Raw genomic sequence first — 22,298 nt, forward strand, 5'->3', positions numbered from 1 at the left:
AGTTTTCTTAAAAATGCAAAATATTTTTTTACCTTAATGTATTTTAACACAATTTGTTTGTAGTACCAGTTTTTGTGTATTATTAATGAATAAAATCTTAACTAGTTGCTTTACAAAAATTTGTTCTATTTAACTTTTTTACCTTACTAAATATAAAAATTTTCAGATATTATATATAAATAAAAATGGATTTTGTAGCAGATCAGTTAGGGGTCAATTTTGGGGAGTTGAAAAAGATGAACAAACGTCAGGTGAAATTAGTTTTTTTATACTATAGTATAACTTATATAAATTAATGCTATTTGTTTTATTTATGACTCTTTACTGTTTATACATTTTTACATTATCAGTTTAATTCTTGAAAATTGTTATGGTAGAATTTTTCAATTATATAAATCTTTAGTTTGAAGCTTGAAATACAACACTTTCTTTTAAAAAATCAAGATTAATATTGTATGGTCATATCAGTTTTTTAATAAAAAATAAGTTTAAAATATTTTGTGAAAAAAAGGCTAAATTTGAATATTAAGTTTTATATATAGTTTTTTGCTCTTTTTATTATAAAATTTTAAGTAAGTTGTTTTGTTTGTGAAATATTTTATACAATTGATTAAGGGCATAAGGAGAAGTAAAACAATTTTAATCAAATTTAGTTTAGTTTTTAAATAAATAGATAAGCTACTTGTTTCTTTTTACCACATGTTAAAATTCAAATTAACTTTTGAAATATAAATGATCAAAGTTAAAGCGTTTACTAGGTTTTTTATTGGAAGCTGAAACCAAAACGGCAAAAGTAGACTATTTTACTATAAAGCTAGTTTCTCCTACAGTTTTTGAGCAATTGTTTTAAAACTATTTCAGAGTAATCTGTGATAGAAAAAAAAATTAGCAAACATACTTATTATATTTTTTTTTTAACAAAATAATTTTTTTTTAATGTTGATCAATTATTTTTAAATGTTTTTTTTTTCAAAGTTCGGATTCTGACAAGTTGTTTGTAATATTAAAAAGTACATTTTTAAAAGTTTGAATTAAATTGCATAAAGAATGAAGGATTATATAGATTTTTAGTAAAATTTTTCAAAATTCCAAGACTTCATACGGTTGTATCGAATTCTATTTTACAAAACTAGTTATATTACAGAATTTAAATAATTATTTTGTGTTCTGTAAAAAGTACTATAAACTATATAAAACTTTGAAATAAGAGCCAATCTTAATTAAAAAAAAGGTGGACCTCCCTATGCCCTTAAAGCTATTATATTGAGCTAACTAAAGTGTTTTAAAGCAAGTTAGTTTAAATGTTATAATTTTACCTCTAAATAAGTATCTTTTTTGATAGCAGTTTATTTAAGAAGCTCAAAAATAATTTATAGCTCTGAGCAAAATAAATACAACAATTAACACAAAATAGTCAATGTTAATATTATGGCTGGAGACGGGTTTAATATGCATAAAGACATTTTTGCACAAAAGGTCGTTTTTGCACGAAAAAAAAGACATTTAAAACAGAATAAAAATACTGACCAGCGGTTAGGGATAAGAATGATAATTATAAAAAAAATAGAGTTAAAGAAAATTTCAATTTGTGCAAAAATGTTTCTTCGTTCATATTTGACACCTACCCAGCTAGGCCATACAAAAACTAAAGTAACAATGTGTACACTTAATTTTTGTTTTTAGCTTATCTAAATGTTTAAAATTGATTTTGCTTAAACTATAGTTTTGATTAAAAACTTGAAGTAAAATTGGTTAGAGATAAGGGTATAAGTTTTATTATGTACTGCTGTACAATTCTTAAAATCTTCTCTCATTTTTATCATTTACTAGTTATTCCTAACAAAATAACTTTCCTTTGAACATAGGTGGTTTCTGACTTATAATTATTAAATATCAACTTATCAATAAACTTTGAATGTATTACTCTTTATAAAACGTTTGGTTTTTGTGTCTACTTGTACTCATTGACTTGTCAAATATTATAAGCCGGGAATTTATAAAATTATTAAAAATTTACTTTCTCAGATAGAATATTTTATCATATATGTGTTTAAAGTTTTATGATTCTAAAACACAGTGTTTCTTAATTGTAATATGTATATATATATGTATATATATATGTATAAATTGTGCAAAGTAAAAGCTGTATACAAGTTAGATTGTTGAGTCAGTTCTTTTACATATAATTATTTATTTAATTATTAGATTTACTTCATATCACTTAATACTTAAAGTTTTCGAGGTTAAATGACACAGAAAATATAACATTTAAACAATGTTTACGAAACTCAATTAAAGTTCTATGCAAAATATTGCAAACAAGTGCTTCAATTGCAAAAATACATCTTTTACATAAACCATGCAAGTATGTTTTAAATGTATTGTTGTTTTTGCACCAGGTGTACTATCAAGTGCTGAACTTCGCGATGATAGTCACTTCTGCGTTGATGATGTGGAAGGGAATGATGTGTGTGACCGGCAGCGAATCTCCAATTGTTGTTGTTCTCAGGTCTGTAGTATTTAATTACACTTTATACAGGGTTGTCAAAAACCTGGAATCCTGGAAAAACCTGGAATTTGACAATTTAGGCTAAAAAATCTGGAAAAACATGGAATTTTGAACCAAAATCATTGAAAAACCTAAAATTTTAAACAATTTTTACATGTTAAATAGTATGATTTCGACTTGACTTAAAAAATCTATCATATATATAACTTTTTTTGTCTTCATCAGATTTTTTTTATCTAAAACCACATTTAAAGTAGCTTTTGATTTTCTTTTCAATGTTTGTTATACTATTTAACACAGTTTTTTTACCTTAAAATTAATTCTAAACTAAAAATACACACTAAAAAAATGTTTAATTTTAAATCCTGGAGAAAATTAGCTAAAAAAATTTGGCAACCCTGTTAATAATTTACATAGCCATTTAGGTAATTATAATTTTTTTTCCCTTGTAAAGTTGTATTTCAGTTGAATACTATTGTAAGCTTAGTATCTTTATTATTACTGACTTCATTTCATCATTAGTATGAATTAAATTGTACCAATATGGCAATTGCAGTTGTAATTTAACTTGTCCTTTAAACCATCTAATACCAGGGTTGCTTATAAAATTTCAAAAGGTTGAAAGCATTTCTACCACCACTGTGTATGCAATAATTAGTTAAAGTTTTATTAACTTGCAATATAACGTAAACGGTATGTTAGCTTTTCCATATGTATGTGTTTAGGATATATTTATTTGTCAGGAGAATAATTTAAAAATTATAAAAAGAAATACTTTCATTGTCAGTTTTCTCAAAAAGTTATTTTTAGTTTTTCAGTATCACTTCTAAGTTTTCTATGTGAAAGACTTAAATTTTTAGTTAAATATTCTACCTAAATAATATTTGAATAGGAAATTAAGTAATTTATTTACCAACATTTTAAATTAAGATAACCAAATAAAAAAACATACACTATTTTAAACTGATTTAAATCAAATTGTTACAAATGTTTAACGCAAGCCTAGCATAAGACTAGGGTCTACAACAAAGTTTTCCAAATTCATCTTCAAAGTTGCCTATTTGCCAGAAACTAAAAAAAAAAACAATCGCCACCTTTGTAAGATATAGCCCTTTAATATTTACTTACTTTTATTTATATTTTAAATTCCCTATACTAGTTATTACCTCCAGATATCTAAAATTGCCCCCAATATTGCTTATTATTTAGAAACCCAAATGTAAAAAGTAAGTGTCTAAAAACAAACAAGATTGACCCATTCTCTGGCCCAGAGACAAAAATAAATAATAAATAGTTTCTTAGCTTAGCTTATTGACTTTAGCTAAATTTTCTGCTTAAAAATGGTAAATAATTATTTATTTTTGCTGCTCTTTTCTAGGTACAAGCTAGATAATACTAAACATGTTTATGAGATAATTTTGTATGTTGGCTAATGTTGTTATAATGCAATGTACACAAATTGAGATTGTTAAATTAAGATTTAAAGCTTTTAACAAAACTTGCCTCTAACAGCAATATCTTGTATGAAACAGTGTAGTTATTTGTTTTTATTTTAATAAAACAAGTATTTTAAATTTTATAAACAATAAACCAAACAAATATTTTCTAGTGGAAGTATGGAACCCGCGTTCTACAGGGGGGACCTTCTTTTCCTGACGAATTACGAGGAAGACAAAATTCAGGCGGGCGAAATCGTCGTGTTCAAAATTGACGGCAGAGACATTCCGATTGTTCACAGGGTCATAAAGTTGCATGAGAGGTTTATTGCATTTCTATGACACCGTTTGACCTTTTTGTTTTTGACAGGGTTGCCACACGCTGAGGATACTCAAGCTAGCTTTTTTTTTTGGAAAAACTCAGGCTAATTTTGATATCTTTTTTAATAATTTTCAGGCTATATTTTTGGACTGAAAATGTATTGTTTTCTTAAAAGCTGTGTTTTTATTAAGTCCTGTTGTTATTTTGGTAAGTTAAGGTATTAAGCTTGATTAAATTTTTTTCAGCTTTTACTCGTATATTTTGTAAGTTTTCTTTTAGATTTAAGCTAGATTGATTTAAATCAATCTATATTTTTGGTCTTTAAGGATGGCAACCCTGTTTTTCAAATGAGGTTAGCTTAATAATAGTATTTCTTAAAACTTAAGGTTTAAATGTATGTTTTTTAGGTTATGATAGTGAAAATAATAAACTAAGATAGTTATTATTACATTAGATATTTATGATGTTTGACATTTTAGAAAATTTTAAATGACTTAATACATAATTTTATTTATAACAAAGTTAAAATGAGGCAATGGTACGAAGTAATGTTCAAATTTCAAAGTTGATTCTAATAATTTCTATCAAGTCATGTCTCTATTTAAACTAAAAGTAAACTTTCATGACTTTTATTTATGTTTTACATATTTACCTTTATATTTATTATGTCATAAAGTTATACCATTCATCGACTAAATACTGAAAATCTAAAACATATTATATTAAAAGCTTCTTTAAGCTATAATTTTTGCTCTTTTTTTTGTGTTAAGCCCTGACTAAGTTTATACTTTATTGCTACAAAAATTTAAGATAATACCTAAATGAAAAGTTTTGAGTTAAGTTCACTTTTTGGAAGGATTATAAAAAATGTATTTATAAAAACATCTAAATATTTTTTAAGTTCTCGCAAAGTGTTTGCATTTGAAAATCAACTTTCATAGTTACAAGTTGAATTTGATATAAATCTGAAATTATTTGCCATTGTTTTCAAAAGAAGCCAAATACCTTTTCCCTTTTTTTTTTTTTGAAATAAAGCGAAAATTTTTCAATAAAAATCACACACTGGTCGCACACAAATACATCAAATTGAAACAGCCACGACGGAAAAGTGAAGTTTCTCACGAAAGGGGACAATAACGAGGTTGACGACAGGGGCTTGTACAACAAGGGACAGTTGTGGGTTGAACCCGACCACGTTGTTGGCAGGGCGAGGGGGTTCGTGCCCTACGTTGGCATGGTAACTATCATCATGAACGACTACCCCAAGTTGAAGGTTTGATAAAATACTTTTTGTTATTATTTTTGTTTTATGAGCACTATTCAAGCTAAGTTATCATTTATGCCTCTCCGTATTTTTTTGTAAACTTTTTTCTAGGTCAAAATTTTAATTTATTGAAGTTTGAGATTTTCGATAATTTTACTTTTCAAGTTTAAACACAAAACTGATTTTTAAAATTTTCGTAATAATGATGTTTAGTTTTTTGTCTACTTAAATAAAGACTTTTTCTGAGCATCAGTAAGAATAATTTTAATGCACATAAAAAGTATAAGAAACGTCAGGATTAATATATATGCTAACTATTTATGTAAAAAAATATATATAAGTTATCTACGAAACTAAAAAACTGGAACATATTTAAAAACGATAAAATATTTTAGTAATTATATTAAAAAGTTAAAAAATACAGATTAGAGTTTCTTATGTTTTATATTTTTTTAATTTGAGGTCTCTAGTTTTTCTTCATGATAGACTAGATTTATTAGACAAAAACTTTCACTGGCCATTTTTAACTTGTAAACTTTTACTTAAAACGTTTTTAAATTGTAAAACTACTAAATATAAAATATACCCCGCAGGGCGTATGTTTCCCATCCCTATTTGAAAGTTATTTTTTTTGTTTCTAATACATCTTTTCAAACTATAGATAATTTTGCTCAAATTTGCAATTTTTTCTAGTTCTACTAATGAAAATAGTTTTTAATTTTCAAAGAACTATTGTTTAAAGTTTTATAAATAGTATCAAATTGTCTGTGCAAAAGGTTTAGATTAGTCAAAGAGTATGTAACGAGTTTTACTAGTTAAAATTAAATTATAAAAATAAAACTAATTTTTTATATGCAGTACGCCATTCTTGGACTTCTTGGAATATTCGTTTTGGTTCACAGAGAATAAATCATAAATTGAAAAAAGCTGCTTCAATTTTATTTGTAGTTGTGTTGTGAGTCGAAAAATATTTTAAAATTTTGATTAAGTTTTCATCAACATCTATTTCTTTATAAAAGTACAAAACAGCAAGTATGTTTTCCTGGGGTAAATTAGATATTACCATTTACTTAAGCTAGTTTTGGACGAGTTAATACTTATCATAATGACGTTTATTATATTTTTATATATTACTTTGTGATAAACGGATTTTAATTTTTTTTCAAATGTTATCTATTGTAAGTTTTTAAACACTTTTGGTGACTGAAAAGGATAATTAATGTATAATATTTTATTGTTTTCCTCAAGTAGTTAACCTTTCTTTGTGTATTTATAAAATTTATCTTCATCGTGCAGTTTTGTTCGTCTTTGTTTTATTTTTTTGGTAAAAAAGAACTTTGTACTAGGTGTCTTCTTAAATTTTTGTTTAGAAACATGAATTAAATTTAAAAATATGAAACAATTTTTTTTTCTATTTGTGTATAAATGTGTTAAATAACTTTTTTTCGAATATAAAAATATAATATTCTCATCTTTACACATATTTAGTTGGTTTAACTAGAAAGTAAATTATTTTTTAATAACTAGTCAGATTCAAAAGAGACAACTAATAAATATATTAAAGAAAATGTACAATTTTAACTACAACTTCAGTAATCCTTGTCTAATTCGCATAAACTATTTTTTTAACATTATTTCGAAATATATTAGATACTTCTTTATTTAGTGCTAAATGTCCAAAGGTAAATAAAACTAGAAATTTAATAAAATTTTGATAAATTTTAATTAGTTCTATAATATTCCTGAAGTATCTATCTATTAAATTATTTTTATAAAGTTTCTGGCTGAAATTTAGAGTTTTATAGACTTTTGGTTTTATCTTGAATAAAAAGTAAAGCCTAGAACAAGTAAAAAGTTTAAATGAATTAATTTTAAGTTTATAGGTTATGATCTTGACAGAGCAATATTGAAAAGTTCAAAGCAAACATGTATTAAAACTACTGGGGAACCGTTTAAAAATTAATAAATAGTCTGTTTTCATGTCTTGTTGCTTAAACTCCATTTTAAGATTACAAGATTGTAAAAAACTACTACACATAACTATGAATTTATTTATTAAAATGCGTTAATTTATAAACTTTAAAATTTTTTTTGACGTACGAGATATTTTAAATATCCACTACTTAAATAGTGAATCGATAAGTACAAGGTTTTCATTGTAGGAATAACTAAATAATATTTTATTTTTTTAATATCAAAAAAACTTGTGTGCTAAAAATACTACTTTGGTCCAATAAAAACAGTTGAACAACTTAGCATATTAAGTTAATCCAAGTGGAAGCTATGTTTCGTTTTAATTAAGGTTGCCCAAACCTAAATATTAATTAAAGTATTAAAAATACCACTTGTGAAATTCAGGTTTAAAAACTTAAGAAATAGTAATAAGATTGCTATGCATTTAAGATATTTAATTAAACAACGAAGGTATAAATTTAGTAATATATAAAACAAAACTAATGTATTGTAAATTTATTAAAATGTTTTTAACGTTAATCATTTACATAATTACTAAAAAAGTACATACTTGGATTTTTTTTACTTTAGTATTTTTTGTTTTAGCACCATCTATATATATATATGTACTACTGATCCATAAATTAAAGTTTATTGAACGATAAAACTACGCTCCAAGTGTTTAGACCTGGTGCACGAAGAACCTTTCGGATACTGAGTCGCAGACCACGGATTCCAATCAGCGTTTTGTCCAGGTTACATGGATCCTGGTCATATAACCAGGTTCATGTTGGACCTGTATAACTTTTCCGCAATAATTAGGGCAAGTTTTAAAACTTCCCTCACGTATGTCAAAGTCTTTTTTTTTTTCAAACATCCCGTAAAGACCATTGCTGTGGAATTTTCTAAGCCATATTATAAAAACCGGAAGGATTTAAAGCCAGTAAAGTAAATTCAGCGATCTACCGAGTCCATAACATTAGGATCTGAAAAAAAAAACAAGATGTTTTGTTTTGCTGACTAAGCAAAATGCAAATCAGACAGACTTTTACGTATACTAGCCGCTTTTAAGGAACAAAAGTTAAGTTTTAAGAGCTAAGAACTTTTTATATAACAACTCCTTATTTTGAAAACAAACGTTAAGAATTTTTCGATCAATAAAAGTTATACTTTCTTGTTTGTTATTCTAAATTAATAATATTGTGCTTTAAATATGTATAAAATTATGTTATACTAAATATGTGCTAAGTAATGTACAAACTCTGAATTATTAAAAGATTATTAACATATATACATCAAGGAAAAAAACAAACAAAAATTTTAAATTCAAAATATAAAACTTGAAGTTAACACAATTGATGGAATTAAACAAAAGAGAAAATTTCTGAATAAGCGACAAATCTAAACAGTTATAATCATAATAACTCAATCTTACAACTCTTTGTCAACGCAGCTAAACTACATCAGGCTTGGCCATTCCCTTAGGAACGATACGAAACTGGCTCTTTATATTGTTGAAAAGCATTCTAGTGACAGCCTCAAGCTCGGCTTTTGTTGGAGTACTCGAGATAATGATAAAATCCGTGGCCAAAAGACTACAATGAAAGTTTTAAAACATTCCAAGTCAAAACTGTCTTGATCGTCTCTAGATTGTGCTGACTCAATTATTCGAAACTCAAGACCAAGGTGTCCGGTAAACCACTTTCGAAATTCAACAAAAAAAGCTCCTATTTATTGTCTTGACAAGGTGGAAACACGATAACAAACATATTTTGTATGGTGTAAATAGATGCTTCTTGAGTTTTTGAAATAGCCTTTCTCGTTTTCTCCGGTGGGGTCTTTTAGTCGGACAAATGTATCACCACACACATTAGCACAATAAAAATTTCTTTAGAAATTCTTTCAACTCATTGTTCATGCAATGCACGTAGTTTTTAGGAGGTGTTTTTCACACAGTATTAGCTGGTAGCGCACTTATTCTATTGTCCTGGTGATCATCTGTGCGTTGAACTTCAATAGTGCTTTCATAGGACGAACTTTCTTCCAATTTGAGCTCCTGAAAGTTAATGTCAAGATAACACTTTGAACGTGACATCAGTAGACTTCAGTTTTTCCCTCGTTATCGTTTACTGTCGGAGTTCCAATAATGTCGGCTTTCAAATCAAACTCAAGTTGAACAGGCCACTTGTTGCTCGCATATTGTTGATGTTCCGAGGCAGAGTTTGACAAAAAGTTCAACTTTACCAGTTACGCAGACCTGCTTGTGTTTAATTGATTCACAATTACTTAACTTACTATGCAGCACTTGTAAGGGTGGCACAACTGTTTTAAGAAGCTTGACATTTAAAGCTTTTTAAAGTCTCGTCCAGGACAAGCTAACTACATACTAAAATGTACAGAGAAATTTTTGAGTCTTTAAATTGAAACTTACTTATACTGAATGCAAAACCTTTAACTTTAAAAAACATTATTAGCATTTATTAAAATTCTTGTTTTATTTTCTAATTAACATAATTTACAATTTCTAATTTACTTGTTTTGTTTTGCTTTATAGTGTCTTCCATGTTTTGTTTAACTTTTATTTTTCATATTTTAAATTATAACTGAAGATCCCTTAAAGGGTAAAACTTGGTTTTGCAAATAAAATTCTTGAATAATTAATGTTGTATATATGTGTCCTTAAATTTAAATAAGTTGAGAACTATTTTGTTCAATTTAGAACCTCATATATAGTTCTATTAAAGAAATACAAATACTGTATCCATCAAAAGTTTCTTAATATATTTTAAAGTTAGAAGTTGTTTTACATTTATTCAAGATAATATATTTAAATTAGTATTTAATAAATCTGTAAAATAAGTATGACCTTATAACATAACGATAAAACATTTATTTAAATAAATACGAAAAATGTTTACTTTTAACCTAAAAAAATATAATAACTAACAACTAATGTTTCTTTATTTCTAGTTTTATGAATATAAATAACTCTTTTGATGAAAATAGAAATAATATTCAATTATAATTACAAATAAAAAAGTACCCATGAATAGTTTCGAACTTAGTTATCCTGGTAAAAATACGAAAGTTTAACGACTTACACCATTCGGCTATCGAATCTTCAATAAAGATATCGATACATATTACACATAATTTACTTTTAATCCACAAAATTAGTTATTGCAGTTCTCTACCATACACAACTATTGATTCAATAATCTATTACTTACAAAAAAGTAAATTGTTTTGGGCAAAACTACAATATATGTATATTGTTTTAATTGTTTGGTAAACAAAAAAAAATTGTGCTACACCATAAAAATAATATAGGAAACAAACAATATAACTGGCAGTAACTTCACGAAACTTATGTAAGTAGTAATTTCTTTTACTTAAGGTGTTATGAAGAAATATAAAGTTAATAACATGACTTAAACTTACAAAAAGTTAAAAGAACCTGGTTTGTCTTTTTTTATATTTTTAAAGTACAAATAAGTTACTAAGTTACTCCATTCTTAGTTTCAACTATTTATATTAACATTTACTTATAAATCATAAACTTAAAGATTTTTTCTTTCCACTTAGCTTAAATGTATAATTTATTCTTGAAAAACATCGTAAATAAATATAAAGGTTTAAAAATACAGTTACTAAACAAGTTTTGTTAACTACTCCTTGTTTGATTTAATTAAGAAAAATGTAATGTTAAGGTTCATTGTTAGATTGCATTTATCAAAACTTACTAATGGATAGTATTTTACAGTAGGCAGTGAATGATTTTACTGTTCCCAAAAACTTTAATGAGTTGTGAAGATATTTCGATAGTCTTATAAATTTTTAAAAAACAATTAATAAAAGATACAAGTTTATGGAAATTGGTGGAGAGTAAATTCGTTTTTTTTAATGATAGTTTGTTTTTAGTTGTTTTAGCATTAATTGATTGGATTTTCAAAATCATAGTTTAAATACAAATTCTAATAATATTAATAATCTGTCTAATAAAATACAAATAAAGTTTTTATAACAAAGTGTATAATCTTATAAGATTTCTTAGTCAAGTAGTTCTAACTAAATTAAAGTTTATTTCGTGTTATTATGAGTATTACTTTGCACGATTATATAAACATTAAAATTTATTTACAAAAATTTGTTATACAATTAAAAACAACATATTTGATATTAAACTAATCATATTTTTAGTTATTTAAGAAAGATGAAAAAGATTTATAGTTTTTTTTTTCATTTTAAGATTTGGGACAAAACTTTAATAGTTAAATTAACGATTAATCATAATTTTTAACTTTTTAATTTAGTTCCTTATTTAATTTATTTGCTCTTATACTTTAGTTAGTTTGAAATTAAACGATCTTTTATTATTGACTTTGTTTTTTTGTTGCTCAATTTACTTGTTAGCTTACGGGTGCACGACTATTCAAATTCGGACAATTCAAATTCCGACAATTCAAATTCTTAAAAAAAAATTGAAAGGGCCACAACTAAAAAAGTATTGTATATTTGTCAAATATAAAAAATACATATGTAAGTCCTATTAATATCTTCAAGCAATTTTTTTCTTTTTGCAAAACATTAAACACTTTTTGGTATATGGTTTAAATAAAGTAAAAAACATAGTTGTTTTTAGTAGTTTTAAAATATCTTAAAAAGTATTTAAGATTTTGCAAAAAATAAAAAGTGGCTTGTAGATATTAATAAGGTCTACATAAGCATTTTTCATTTTTCTCAAGTTTCAATTATTTTTTGAGATATAGTCTTCTAATTATTCTTTTAAGAATTTGAGTTGTCGGAATTTGAATAGTCCGAATTTGAATTGTCATGTAACCTTAGCTTACATATTGTCTTTGATTAGTTTTTGTTGAATTTTGAAAGTTAGTATTTTAAACACTGTTTTATGCTCAGTGAGCTATAAAAAACTGTTCCTTATTTGCAAAAATAGTACACCTGAAAGGTGGCAAGGCACTCTGAAAAAATAGGGTTTTTAAAAAGAAGTCAATAAATTTGAAAAAACACCAGATTATGTCATTTAGAATTAACAAAATTCCTTATTTTCCAAAGCCTTCAAATAGTAAAAGATTAATTAAAAATCCTTTTAAGTCAGACTAAAGTTGCAAAATTTTTCTAGAATTTTACTAAATTACTTTATTTCCAATGCCTTCATCTGGTTAAAAATTAATAAAATATCCTTTATAAAACTGCTAAATTTCTTTATTAACATATTGAACAACTACCCGACTTGAACAAGCAGTTTTGGTATAATTTTTAGTATTGATGATTTGTGGCAAGGACACTTCTATGTGTTTATAAGTTAAAAAATACATGTATTTTGCTAGCAGATAGCATAGAGCTGTTTATTGCAAATACATCAATCATACACAGATGGTTCAAGTGATGTAATAGAAATAAGATGATTAAATCTAGCAAAAAAAAAACTGTTGTTTTAACCTGTATAAAAATAAGATTGAAAGCGTTATATAGTTTCAAGTGTTTAATTATGTATTTTAGAAAAAGTTTATATTAAGAGTTTGATTTAAAAAAGTTGAGATAATTTTAGAAAAAGTCAGAAAATTTTTTCTCAGCTTGTTATGTGGCAACTCTGCATCTTGTGGCTTAGTAAAAACTCTATAAAATGAATCAAATTGTGAATTAAGTGATTTACACCCCCCTATGCCCTTAATTTGTTTGTTAAAACTTATAGACAATTTTTTAACACTAAAATGAGTATAGACTAGTGTTGTCTAGTATTTGAAAACAGTATTTCTCATAAGTTTAGTAAACATCTAATGCATAAGCATACACATACGAACTTCTTTTTAATTATTGAAAAAAGATCATAAGAAATAAGAAGTTTCTGCCAGAGGCAAATATTTTCTAAAGGGTTTAAATAAATAAAATATATTGTGGCTCAAGGTAATTTAAAGTCACTTAGGGCAGTTTTTTTGACTCAAAAAGTGGCAACCCTTTAATACTTGCAAAAACTTTGTTGTAAATAAAATTACCTAAAAAAAACTCTTAAAAGTATTGTGACCAGTAAATTTTTACTGATTTTAAAAATTCAAAATAATTTTTGAGATATAGCTGGTCAAAGTCAGAGGCAACAATAGGTTCCTTAGGGGGAGGCGCAAACTAAAACAGCAAAAATAGAGTATTTCACTAAAAGTCTATCTTCTCCCATGTTTTTTGAGATAACTACCTCAAAATTTCAGGAAGTGCTCCTTGATATATATATAAAGTTTTGTAAGAAAGAATTTAGAAAAAAATTGTAAAATAAGAATTTTATATTTAAAAAAAACATTTTTTTTTGTTTTTTTGTTATAAAATTTTTGTTTATTATTTTAATTTTGTTCTGACATAATTTTCTAAATATTGCAAGGAACATTTTCTAAAAATTTACGATTGTTTTTTCAAAAAACTAGTAGGAAATATATTTAGTTTTTGCCTCCTATAAGGAACCTATTGTTGCCTCTGACTTTGACCGGATATATCTCAAAAAATATTTTTAATTTTTTAAATCTGTAAAAAGCATCATTTAGCTTAGTAAAAACTATATATAATAAGATCAAATTGTAAGTATTTTTTAAACCCCCCTTTGCCCTTAAATGGGTTTAATTTTGCTAAAAAAGAATTTTTGATAATGTATATATGTATTTTGCTTTTTTGCTTCTCTTATTTAGTGATTTAGTGTTATCTGTTTAATCTATTCAAATTTTTTCTTAGTTACAACGTCTGCAACCAAGTTTAGTATTGAATTTAAATTTTTCTGCTTAGTATTTCCCATTTTATCTTTAAGTCTGTATTGTTGATTTCAAAATCCAAAATGTATTTTACCATTTCTCTTGTATGTCTTTTGTTCTATTGTAAATTAAATATTTATGATTCCTGTATCTTTCTTTGAAATTGATTCATGCGGATCCCACATGATTGATTTATTGGATGTTACTACGGCTCTATAACTTTTATTTGAAATAAGGCATTGGTTTTGTAAGGGTTGCCACGCATTGAGGATAATTCGACTAGCTTGTTTTTTTTTTAAACTTAAACCTATTTAGATGTTTTCCTAAATATCAGGATCTTTTTTTTTTTTTTGACTTTAACTTTTTTTTTAAAGCTGTGTTTGTTTAAGTTCTATTGTTATTATTTTAATAAAATTAGATAGTAAACTTGATTATTTGTTTTTTTTTCTGCGGTGGGCTCGTATGTTTTTTAAGTTTTTCTTCTAAACTTGGACTATCTTTTTTGCCTTTAAGAATGGCAACCCATTTATTAAATAAGATTAATTTTTTACTGTCTGTAAAAAACTTGAGGTTTTGTAAATATGTTTTTTATGACAATAAGTACAACAAAAAATAACAACAAATACTCGGCTTTTTTATTGAAGTAAAAAGTTTTAGGTCCAACCTTTTCAACTACTATTGTGTACAACTAAGCTAAAGAATATAATATTAATATTTATGAAAGCTTTGTAGGGTTAGAGTGTAGTGTACAACCACACTAAAAACCTACATATATAGCTATATTGATGTTTAAACAATAAATTTCTAGAGAGCTTCACACTTAAGGAGCCTTTATACAATTTAGACAAAATATTGTTTATTTGTGATCATCACTTTAGCGTGAAACAATTGTTAAGTAATAAAATCAGTTTAACCTTTGTCTTATATAGCTATGTCTTAAAAATGTAAACTTGCTTTCTGGTTGACTAATTTTATAATATTTGATATTTAACTAAATGAAACAGCAGTGAAACTGGTATTCCATTACAGCTTAAAAAGTTGTCAGTTCAGTTTCAGTATAGTTATTTTATAAACAATTTTGTCGATGAACTAAATATTTAATAATTTTGAAAAGTTAATTTTTTTTGAGATTTACAAAAAATCAGGATGTTTCAGACTAAAGGTCCCTCAGGACAGTTTTTTTTTTACTTCAAGAGTGGTATGGTAACCCTGCGTATTTAGATATATTTTAACCCTAAGAGCTAATTTTAGAGTATTATATTTGATAGCATAATTTTACTTGACTTATATATAAATTAAAATTAAAGTGACACTTAAGGGCCTTAATAGGATACTACTTTTTTTACAACTACTCTAATTCAATGCTCAAATTTTAAAGATATTAATGAATAATAAATAAAAAAATACTGATTAGTTTTAGAAATATAGTTTGTTAAGTATTTTTTTTAGTTCTTATTAATTACATTTAGGTTGAATGCAACAGTTGTACTTCCAATGAAAAAGTCCTTAATTAATAAAAAGGTTCTAGTAGGAAAGGAAAGTTTTCAGGAAAAAGTTTTACAACATTTTATAAGCAAAGAAATACAATAATTTTTTTTTACAAATAAAAAAATACTGTCTCATAACTTATTTTTTATTGTTATTCTTCTCTGGTTAAGGAAAGTCTTATTATATTAATGAAAATTCAAGAAAACTTTCTGGTGTTGGTGTTGGCCAGAGGGTAGAGCTGTTGTTAAAAGTTGTTTAATTTATAGTTTTACATAATTGGTTTACAATGAATCTGTTTTCTATGCTTAGTGTTTATATGAAGATTAAATATATGAAGATTTTTTTCAGAGTTTTTGTTTTTATTCCTCACTTTAAAGGTTTTTCATTATTTCTGTATCTTTCATCTTTATATTAATAAGTTTTAAGGTGGTTTACAAAATTTATAAAAATTTCAAGTTAGCATTGTTTATATTATTTAGTTAGCTTTTTAATATAAAAAATAGTTTTTGAGATTTTTTTTTACCACTGCAAACTTGATACACTCTGAGTGGTTTTTAACAAATTTTGTTGCATTACAGATATGTTTTTAAACTAAGTTAAAAAGTTGAGCTTACCTAAGATGAAAATGATGCAAGTATCATTTGAAAATAAAATCACCCATTTGGTACCTGTGACACTCAAAGTAATTACAAAGTCAGCCAATCCTGGAAGTTCCTGTTTCTGAAGAAACTCTTATATTATTTGCTGGGTCTCGAATATTGCCCTGCCACAGTTTTCCTGCTTATTTACAGTATTTTATGCTAGACAGATTTTGATGCTGTTTTCTGCTGTTTACTTCAGTTTGTTGCAAAATAATTTCAGATAAAATATTTTATGAAAAAGCTACTTGAATATGGTGTTACCAGAAAACTGCAAATGATAAAGTTTGTTTCAATTTTTTTTGATGATTGTATTTTTTATTTTTTTTTACGAACATTGTTGTTTAAAATATGAATATTTTTTTGTATTAAAAAAAAATATATATGTATAGTCTCTGTTGTTTCAAATTATATTTAAACATTTTAGAGTGGTTTGCTAAATTTATAAAACATATCATAGTTTTATAAAATAAGTCAGTTCAATTTTTTAATAAATGTTTATTTCTAGGTTATGTTAAAGGTTGTAAAATAAATTTTATGTATTTATCTAAATCAAAATTAAAAAGTTTATACTTTTTTACTTTAAGAGTGTATATTTTTATTATTAAATGAAAACAGTTTTTACAAAAAATATTTTTAAATAATTTCTTTGTTTTGATATCTCTTATGCATAGTTACCAAAAAAACTGGAATTTGAGAAATTTTGAAAAAAAAAACTGGAAAAACCTGGAATTTATAACAATTTAACATGTTCAGAAGTAAAACTTTGATTTGACACAAAAAATATTTAATAGATAGATTTTTTGTCATCATCAAATTTTTTTTTATAAAACATATTTAAAGTAGCTTTACAGTATCTTTTCAATGTTTTTATACTATTTTACTGAGTTTCGTACCTCAAACTTAACTATAAACTAAATATAGACCCAAAATTTAATACTTTTGAAAACCTTGAAGAAATTTTGAAAACCTGGAGAAAATTTGCCAAAAACATTTGGCAACCCTGCTTATGATTTTTACATATAAGTTTGATATGAATATTTTTGTTTTTAAATATCTAATACTTAGTATCTAAAACAATCTAAATCTAAGATATTTTTAATATATTTTTAAAGCAATTTTTCGTTTGTGGTTTTCTAATAATGTATTTTTTTATTTTTTTACAGGTCTTGTAAGTATAACAAATTAGTTTAAGTAAAAAAAATGTTTTATACTTTTTTGCATCTAAAAACTTTATGCAACTAAAGCTAGAGATAGTTTTTAATAAGACATGTACAATTCATATTTTAAAAAATTATATTTGAAAACATTAAAATAATTGTACATCTGAAAAAAAATTGATGAAAATGGCAAGATTTTTAAAACGTTTTAAATCAAAGAGTTTTATTTAAAGTGTTGAACTCAGTTAAAATTGTATATCTCATTTGTTTTTTATTAAATTTCTAATGTTTATCATTTTCATCTAATAACAATAAAAACTTTTGCAAATAGCTTCTGAATTGTGAAAAATATTTTCAAAATTATAAGTTTCAAGCCTATCAGTATTATTTTTAAAATTAATTTTTTTTGTGACTTTCTTATACTTATTTTCAATGAAAGGTTTTATGGTTTTACAAAAGTCTTAACTCATAAGGTGTCATAGGGTGTCAAGTAAAACATAAATTGCCTTGCATACAGTTGTTACTCATACTTCAACATTCCATTTATTTTTGATTAATAATTTTGCTGCATACTTGAACATAAAATACAATAACATTAGAGGTAGTTTAAATTGCTCTGTACCGGCTATGAGACGTCATCACGCGTCATTCTTGATGTTTTTTTTTGCAGATTCGTAACTTTTTTGAGCTAGCTACGTCCCTGATACATACTATTTTTCAAAAGTTTTTATTGTTAATTTCTATGTGTTAAAGATCACGATTTGTGTGAAATATCTTAAGTTTAAAAATAACAGGTAAAATATAAAACAAACAAGATAGACTAAATTTTTAAGATATATTTAAAAAGCATCACAATTTTGCTTATTTACTAAATAATTTAATATGTTGAAAAATTTATAATCATAATAAACAATGTTTATTACACACAACAGTGTATTGTATTATGGTTCATTTAGAAAAGTTTTAGCACTATTGTTATCATACCGGTTAAAATTTAAAAACTATTTTAGGAAATGATTGAAATTTTACAAATGAAGTAGTTAAGACCAGTTATAATATTTTACTACCTCATCAATATATTTTCGATACTTATTTAATATATGCTTGTGATGTTTGAGGTAAACATAAATTAAGGTTTAAAAATAGAATACATATTTATTAAATAACCTGTTACATAAACCAACAGAACATAAAGTAAATAAACATGGCAACACTGAAAAGCCTCACCAAACTGTTGACCGTTGAAAACAATAGCAAGTTTGTCTCATGCTCCAACGACAAGAACCCGCACTGCGTGGTTTTTACCTTCCACAACCACACACAGGTGTACAATGTGGCCGATAGAAGGGTGGTTGACCTTTTCAGGAGCAAGCAGTCCGCTGAAAAGTTCACTTCCAACGTGACATACAACCACAGCAGTGAAGAATACGTGGCTGTAGTCAACTCAAAAGTCTTGAAAGTTTACACAGACTACTCGAAAGCGCAGAGCTTCACTCTTGACACAAACGTGTTCAAAGTGAAGTACGTGAAGGAATTGAACAAGTGCTTTGTCCTGTTTCAAAATGGTAAAGTTGAGCTCCTTGACAACATTCTTGAGGACCCCAAAGTCACAGTGCCCTTTGACAAGAAACCAATCTTGCAGAGCTTTTTTGTCGGAACCAAAATATACTTTATAGCCAATGGTGAAGAATGCTTACATTTGAATGCAGTAGATCTCTCTGACAGTTCCTCAAACTCTTATGAGCTAAAGTACGCCAAGAAGCTGGTTTCCTGCTGCATGACGTCCTCTAACAAACTGGTTACTTTGTGGAGTGATGGCCAGCTTTGCACAACCGACCTGCCAGAAAACCACCATGACAAGATCACCTTCAAGCTGGTGACCACCTTCAAGAATGACAACTTCTACTCCGCGTTTGACCACAAGGTGGCAGCTCTTTCTAGCGACGTGGTTGCTGTCTTGCACCCAGAGTCAGAAAAGAGCAGTGATGTGTGTGTGAGCTGTGTGGATCTTGTTTATGGCTCAATCACCAAGTGCAATGTGAAAGAAATAAACTCAAAGCTCAACAAAGACTCACAACTGGTCAAAGTTGCAACTGATGGCGACCCAAACTTGTTTTTGATCAGCTCCAAGAGAGTTGACTTGGTCGACTTCCATGCAGCCTCAAAAGTCACCTTGTCCTCACTGCTGACCCTAAACAACCAAGAAAATAAGCTGGAATTCCTGGACGACCCCTTTTACACAAGCTGCTCGGCAGAGTTCAAACAGCATTTGGGTGCGCTGACCGCCAAAGTAGCACGCGGCAACAATTTGAAAACCAGCTGGCAAAAACTGTTTGGTCTTTTGAACAAGTACAACAACAAGCTTCAGTTTTTCTATTCCAAGACCATCATGAGCAATCTAGTTAACAGCCTGGTTAAAAAAGCTTCAAAACAAAGGGAAGCCGTTGAAGTGTTGAAAAAAGTTATCTCATCCAAGCTTGTGTCCACCAGAGTAGTGCCCAACCTGCACGAGCAAATACTCAAGATGTCAGATGAACAAGCCTCCCAGGAATTGCATAAAATGTACTTGAACCACGTGCACAACATAAGCGAGACCGACATTATCAAGTCAATTGACCACTGCATTGAGGGAGACAAGTACTGCCCCGTGTTGCTTGAAAAGCTTCTCTACCTCAAATGCACTGGTGACCACCTCAAATACGCACTGACAAAACTCTCATACAAGAAATCAATGACAGTGTTGGGCCACGTTTGCAACATTTTGGAAAACTGCAACCCGTCAAACAAGGAAAAAGTGGACCCGGCCCTGATGTGGATGATGTCTATCATGGACGTCAACTTTGCTAACTTTTTGGTGAACGCCGAGGCCTCGGCTGCTGTATTTGCAAGAGTGCAGACCATATTTGCTCAAGTGACAGCGGGCATTGTTGAGATGAGAAAGTTGAACAAGGAGGTGTCAATTATTAAAAACATGTCAAATGTCAAAAAGGACAACCCAAAGCCGTTGTTTGTTTACGGCTTGGACATTTTAGATGACGAGGTGGATTTTTAGGCTGTTTTTATGAACTTTTGTTTTAGGAAATTTCTTGTAGAAAGCTATAAAGTAATGATATGATTGATAGCTTTTTAAATGTTTAGAAAATTGGAGACTATGTGTAGGCTAATTTTTTTTAAGTATGTTTGCCTTATGCCCGATTGCCTTTGACTTATGTAATGCAATGAAAATGTTGTTAGTTTTATTTAGTTAAATTTTACATTAGTATTGATTTTAAATTTTTATAGACATAATTATAATTAAATCTTTTATGTAAGTAAAATTTATTGAGATTTTTAACGTTTTGAAAATTTTAAACATCTAAATTTTTTAGATTTAAAGTTATTTTGAGTATTTAAGACTACATAGTGTTTTGCATCTTAATTGTACATTTTAGACTATAAATAAGTAATTAATATTTTATCATATTTTACTTGTTTTTATTTAAAAAGTAATTATTTTTATGTGCTTTTATTTTGTTTTACTATCTGGCTTTAGAGTAATTGCTCTTAAACTTAAACTATGTTTTAAATAATTCTTCATTGGCTTTAAAATTATGCAAAAAACTTAAAGTATAAAGTTAAAAGCTTCTCTTTATTACTATTTCAGTATTTAATATTTTAAGCATTAATACCTAGTAAAAAACAGTTAATAGAACAGTATTGTTTAGACTGCAAAACTAAAATGAAATATTGAAATTATAAGTATTTTTCATTATGTATTTTTTACAAATGTAAGTTCTGTTTTACCAAATATTGTTTATCTCTATGCCAAGGTACCAAAAATAAAATAATTCACACTACTAAATGTTTACACAATAGTTTTTTTAGATAATTTTTTTAGTTTGGTTGCGTTTATTACTCAGAACAAGTTTTATAGCTAAATGAATCGGTTGTCTGAATAGTTATAATTTAAAATGTTTTAGTCCTAAAAAAATACTTTTTGATTAAGTGTTTTTGTTACCTTTTGTTGGTTAGTTTAATTTTTTAGCTTTCTGTCATCTATAATTAAACACTTTAGGCTTTGTTGTTTTCTTTTTCATAAATTATATTAATCGAAGGGAACATGGTGAATTAACATAAACATCATAAGTTTATCAAAGATAAAACTTGAAATAATTTTCAGGTTTAACAACAGTTATTTTTTAAAGCGATAAATACTTTTCAAAGGCTATCAGTATCAACAACTTAAAAATGCCAGAATATAATTTAAAATAATCAATAATTATTGTAAAACAATTGCTTTTTCAATCCTTGGATTTACAGCTTAACAATTTTTTTTTGTTTTTAAATAAATTAAAATTATATTTTCACAGCTGCTTATAGTAAATTATTATTATTAATACTTAACAAAATTTGTTTAAGTTCTTGTTTTAATTTTTATTTAACTTATTTATTTGTTAGTTTTTGCAAATTTTAAAGTATTATTTAGTTAAATAGGTTGATATATATTGATAAAAAGTTAAGAAAATAAAACTAATAACAAATTATAATTACATTGAATGCCTATTTATATTATATATCAACATAAAGGATTTTGAACAAATCATACAATAAGAACTTTGAAAATTTGATTCAAAATAATAGTAGGGATTACAATAGAATAAAAAAAAAAAATTAAATAGTAAAATATTATTTTTAGAGTAGTTGGAATCTATCAAAAGTACTTTTTCCAATTTGAGATTATTTTACTACTAAAAATGGTCATTCAAAGATGTACCTCAAAACACCGGAAAAAATTCTGAA

At 26.5% G+C, this 22,298-nt stretch overlaps 2 protein-coding genes across 2 annotated transcripts; both read left to right on the top strand.

Moving 5' to 3' along the window:
* The first annotated feature begins 145 nt into the window (after positions 1–145).
* On the top strand, positions 146–6,900 carry LOC145838504 (signal peptidase complex catalytic subunit SEC11A-like). Its single transcript, XM_082946113.1, has 5 exons — positions 146–251; positions 2,400–2,509; positions 4,119–4,268; positions 5,363–5,540; positions 6,390–6,900. The coding sequence occupies exons 1-5, from the start codon at positions 186–188 to the stop codon at positions 6,438–6,440; spliced, it is 555 nt and encodes a 184-aa protein (XP_082802239.1). The 5' UTR covers positions 146–185; the 3' UTR covers positions 6,441–6,900.
* Positions 6,901–18,723: 11,823 nt separating this feature from the next.
* LOC145839106 (uncharacterized) lies at positions 18,724–20,646 on the top strand. The gene has a single exon (XM_082946715.1). It carries the CDS (start codon positions 18,724–18,726, stop codon positions 20,569–20,571), a length of 1,848 nt encoding a protein of 615 aa, XP_082802841.1. The 3' UTR covers positions 20,572–20,646.
* Positions 20,647–22,298: the final 1,652 nt, after the last annotated feature.

This window comes from Thalia democratica, chromosome 6 (genome assembly GCF_965202585.1).
Source record: "Thalia democratica chromosome 6, ktThaDemo2.hap1.1, whole genome shotgun sequence".
In the NCBI taxonomy this organism is placed as follows: domain Eukaryota; kingdom Metazoa; phylum Chordata; class Thaliacea; order Salpida; family Salpidae; genus Thalia; species Thalia democratica.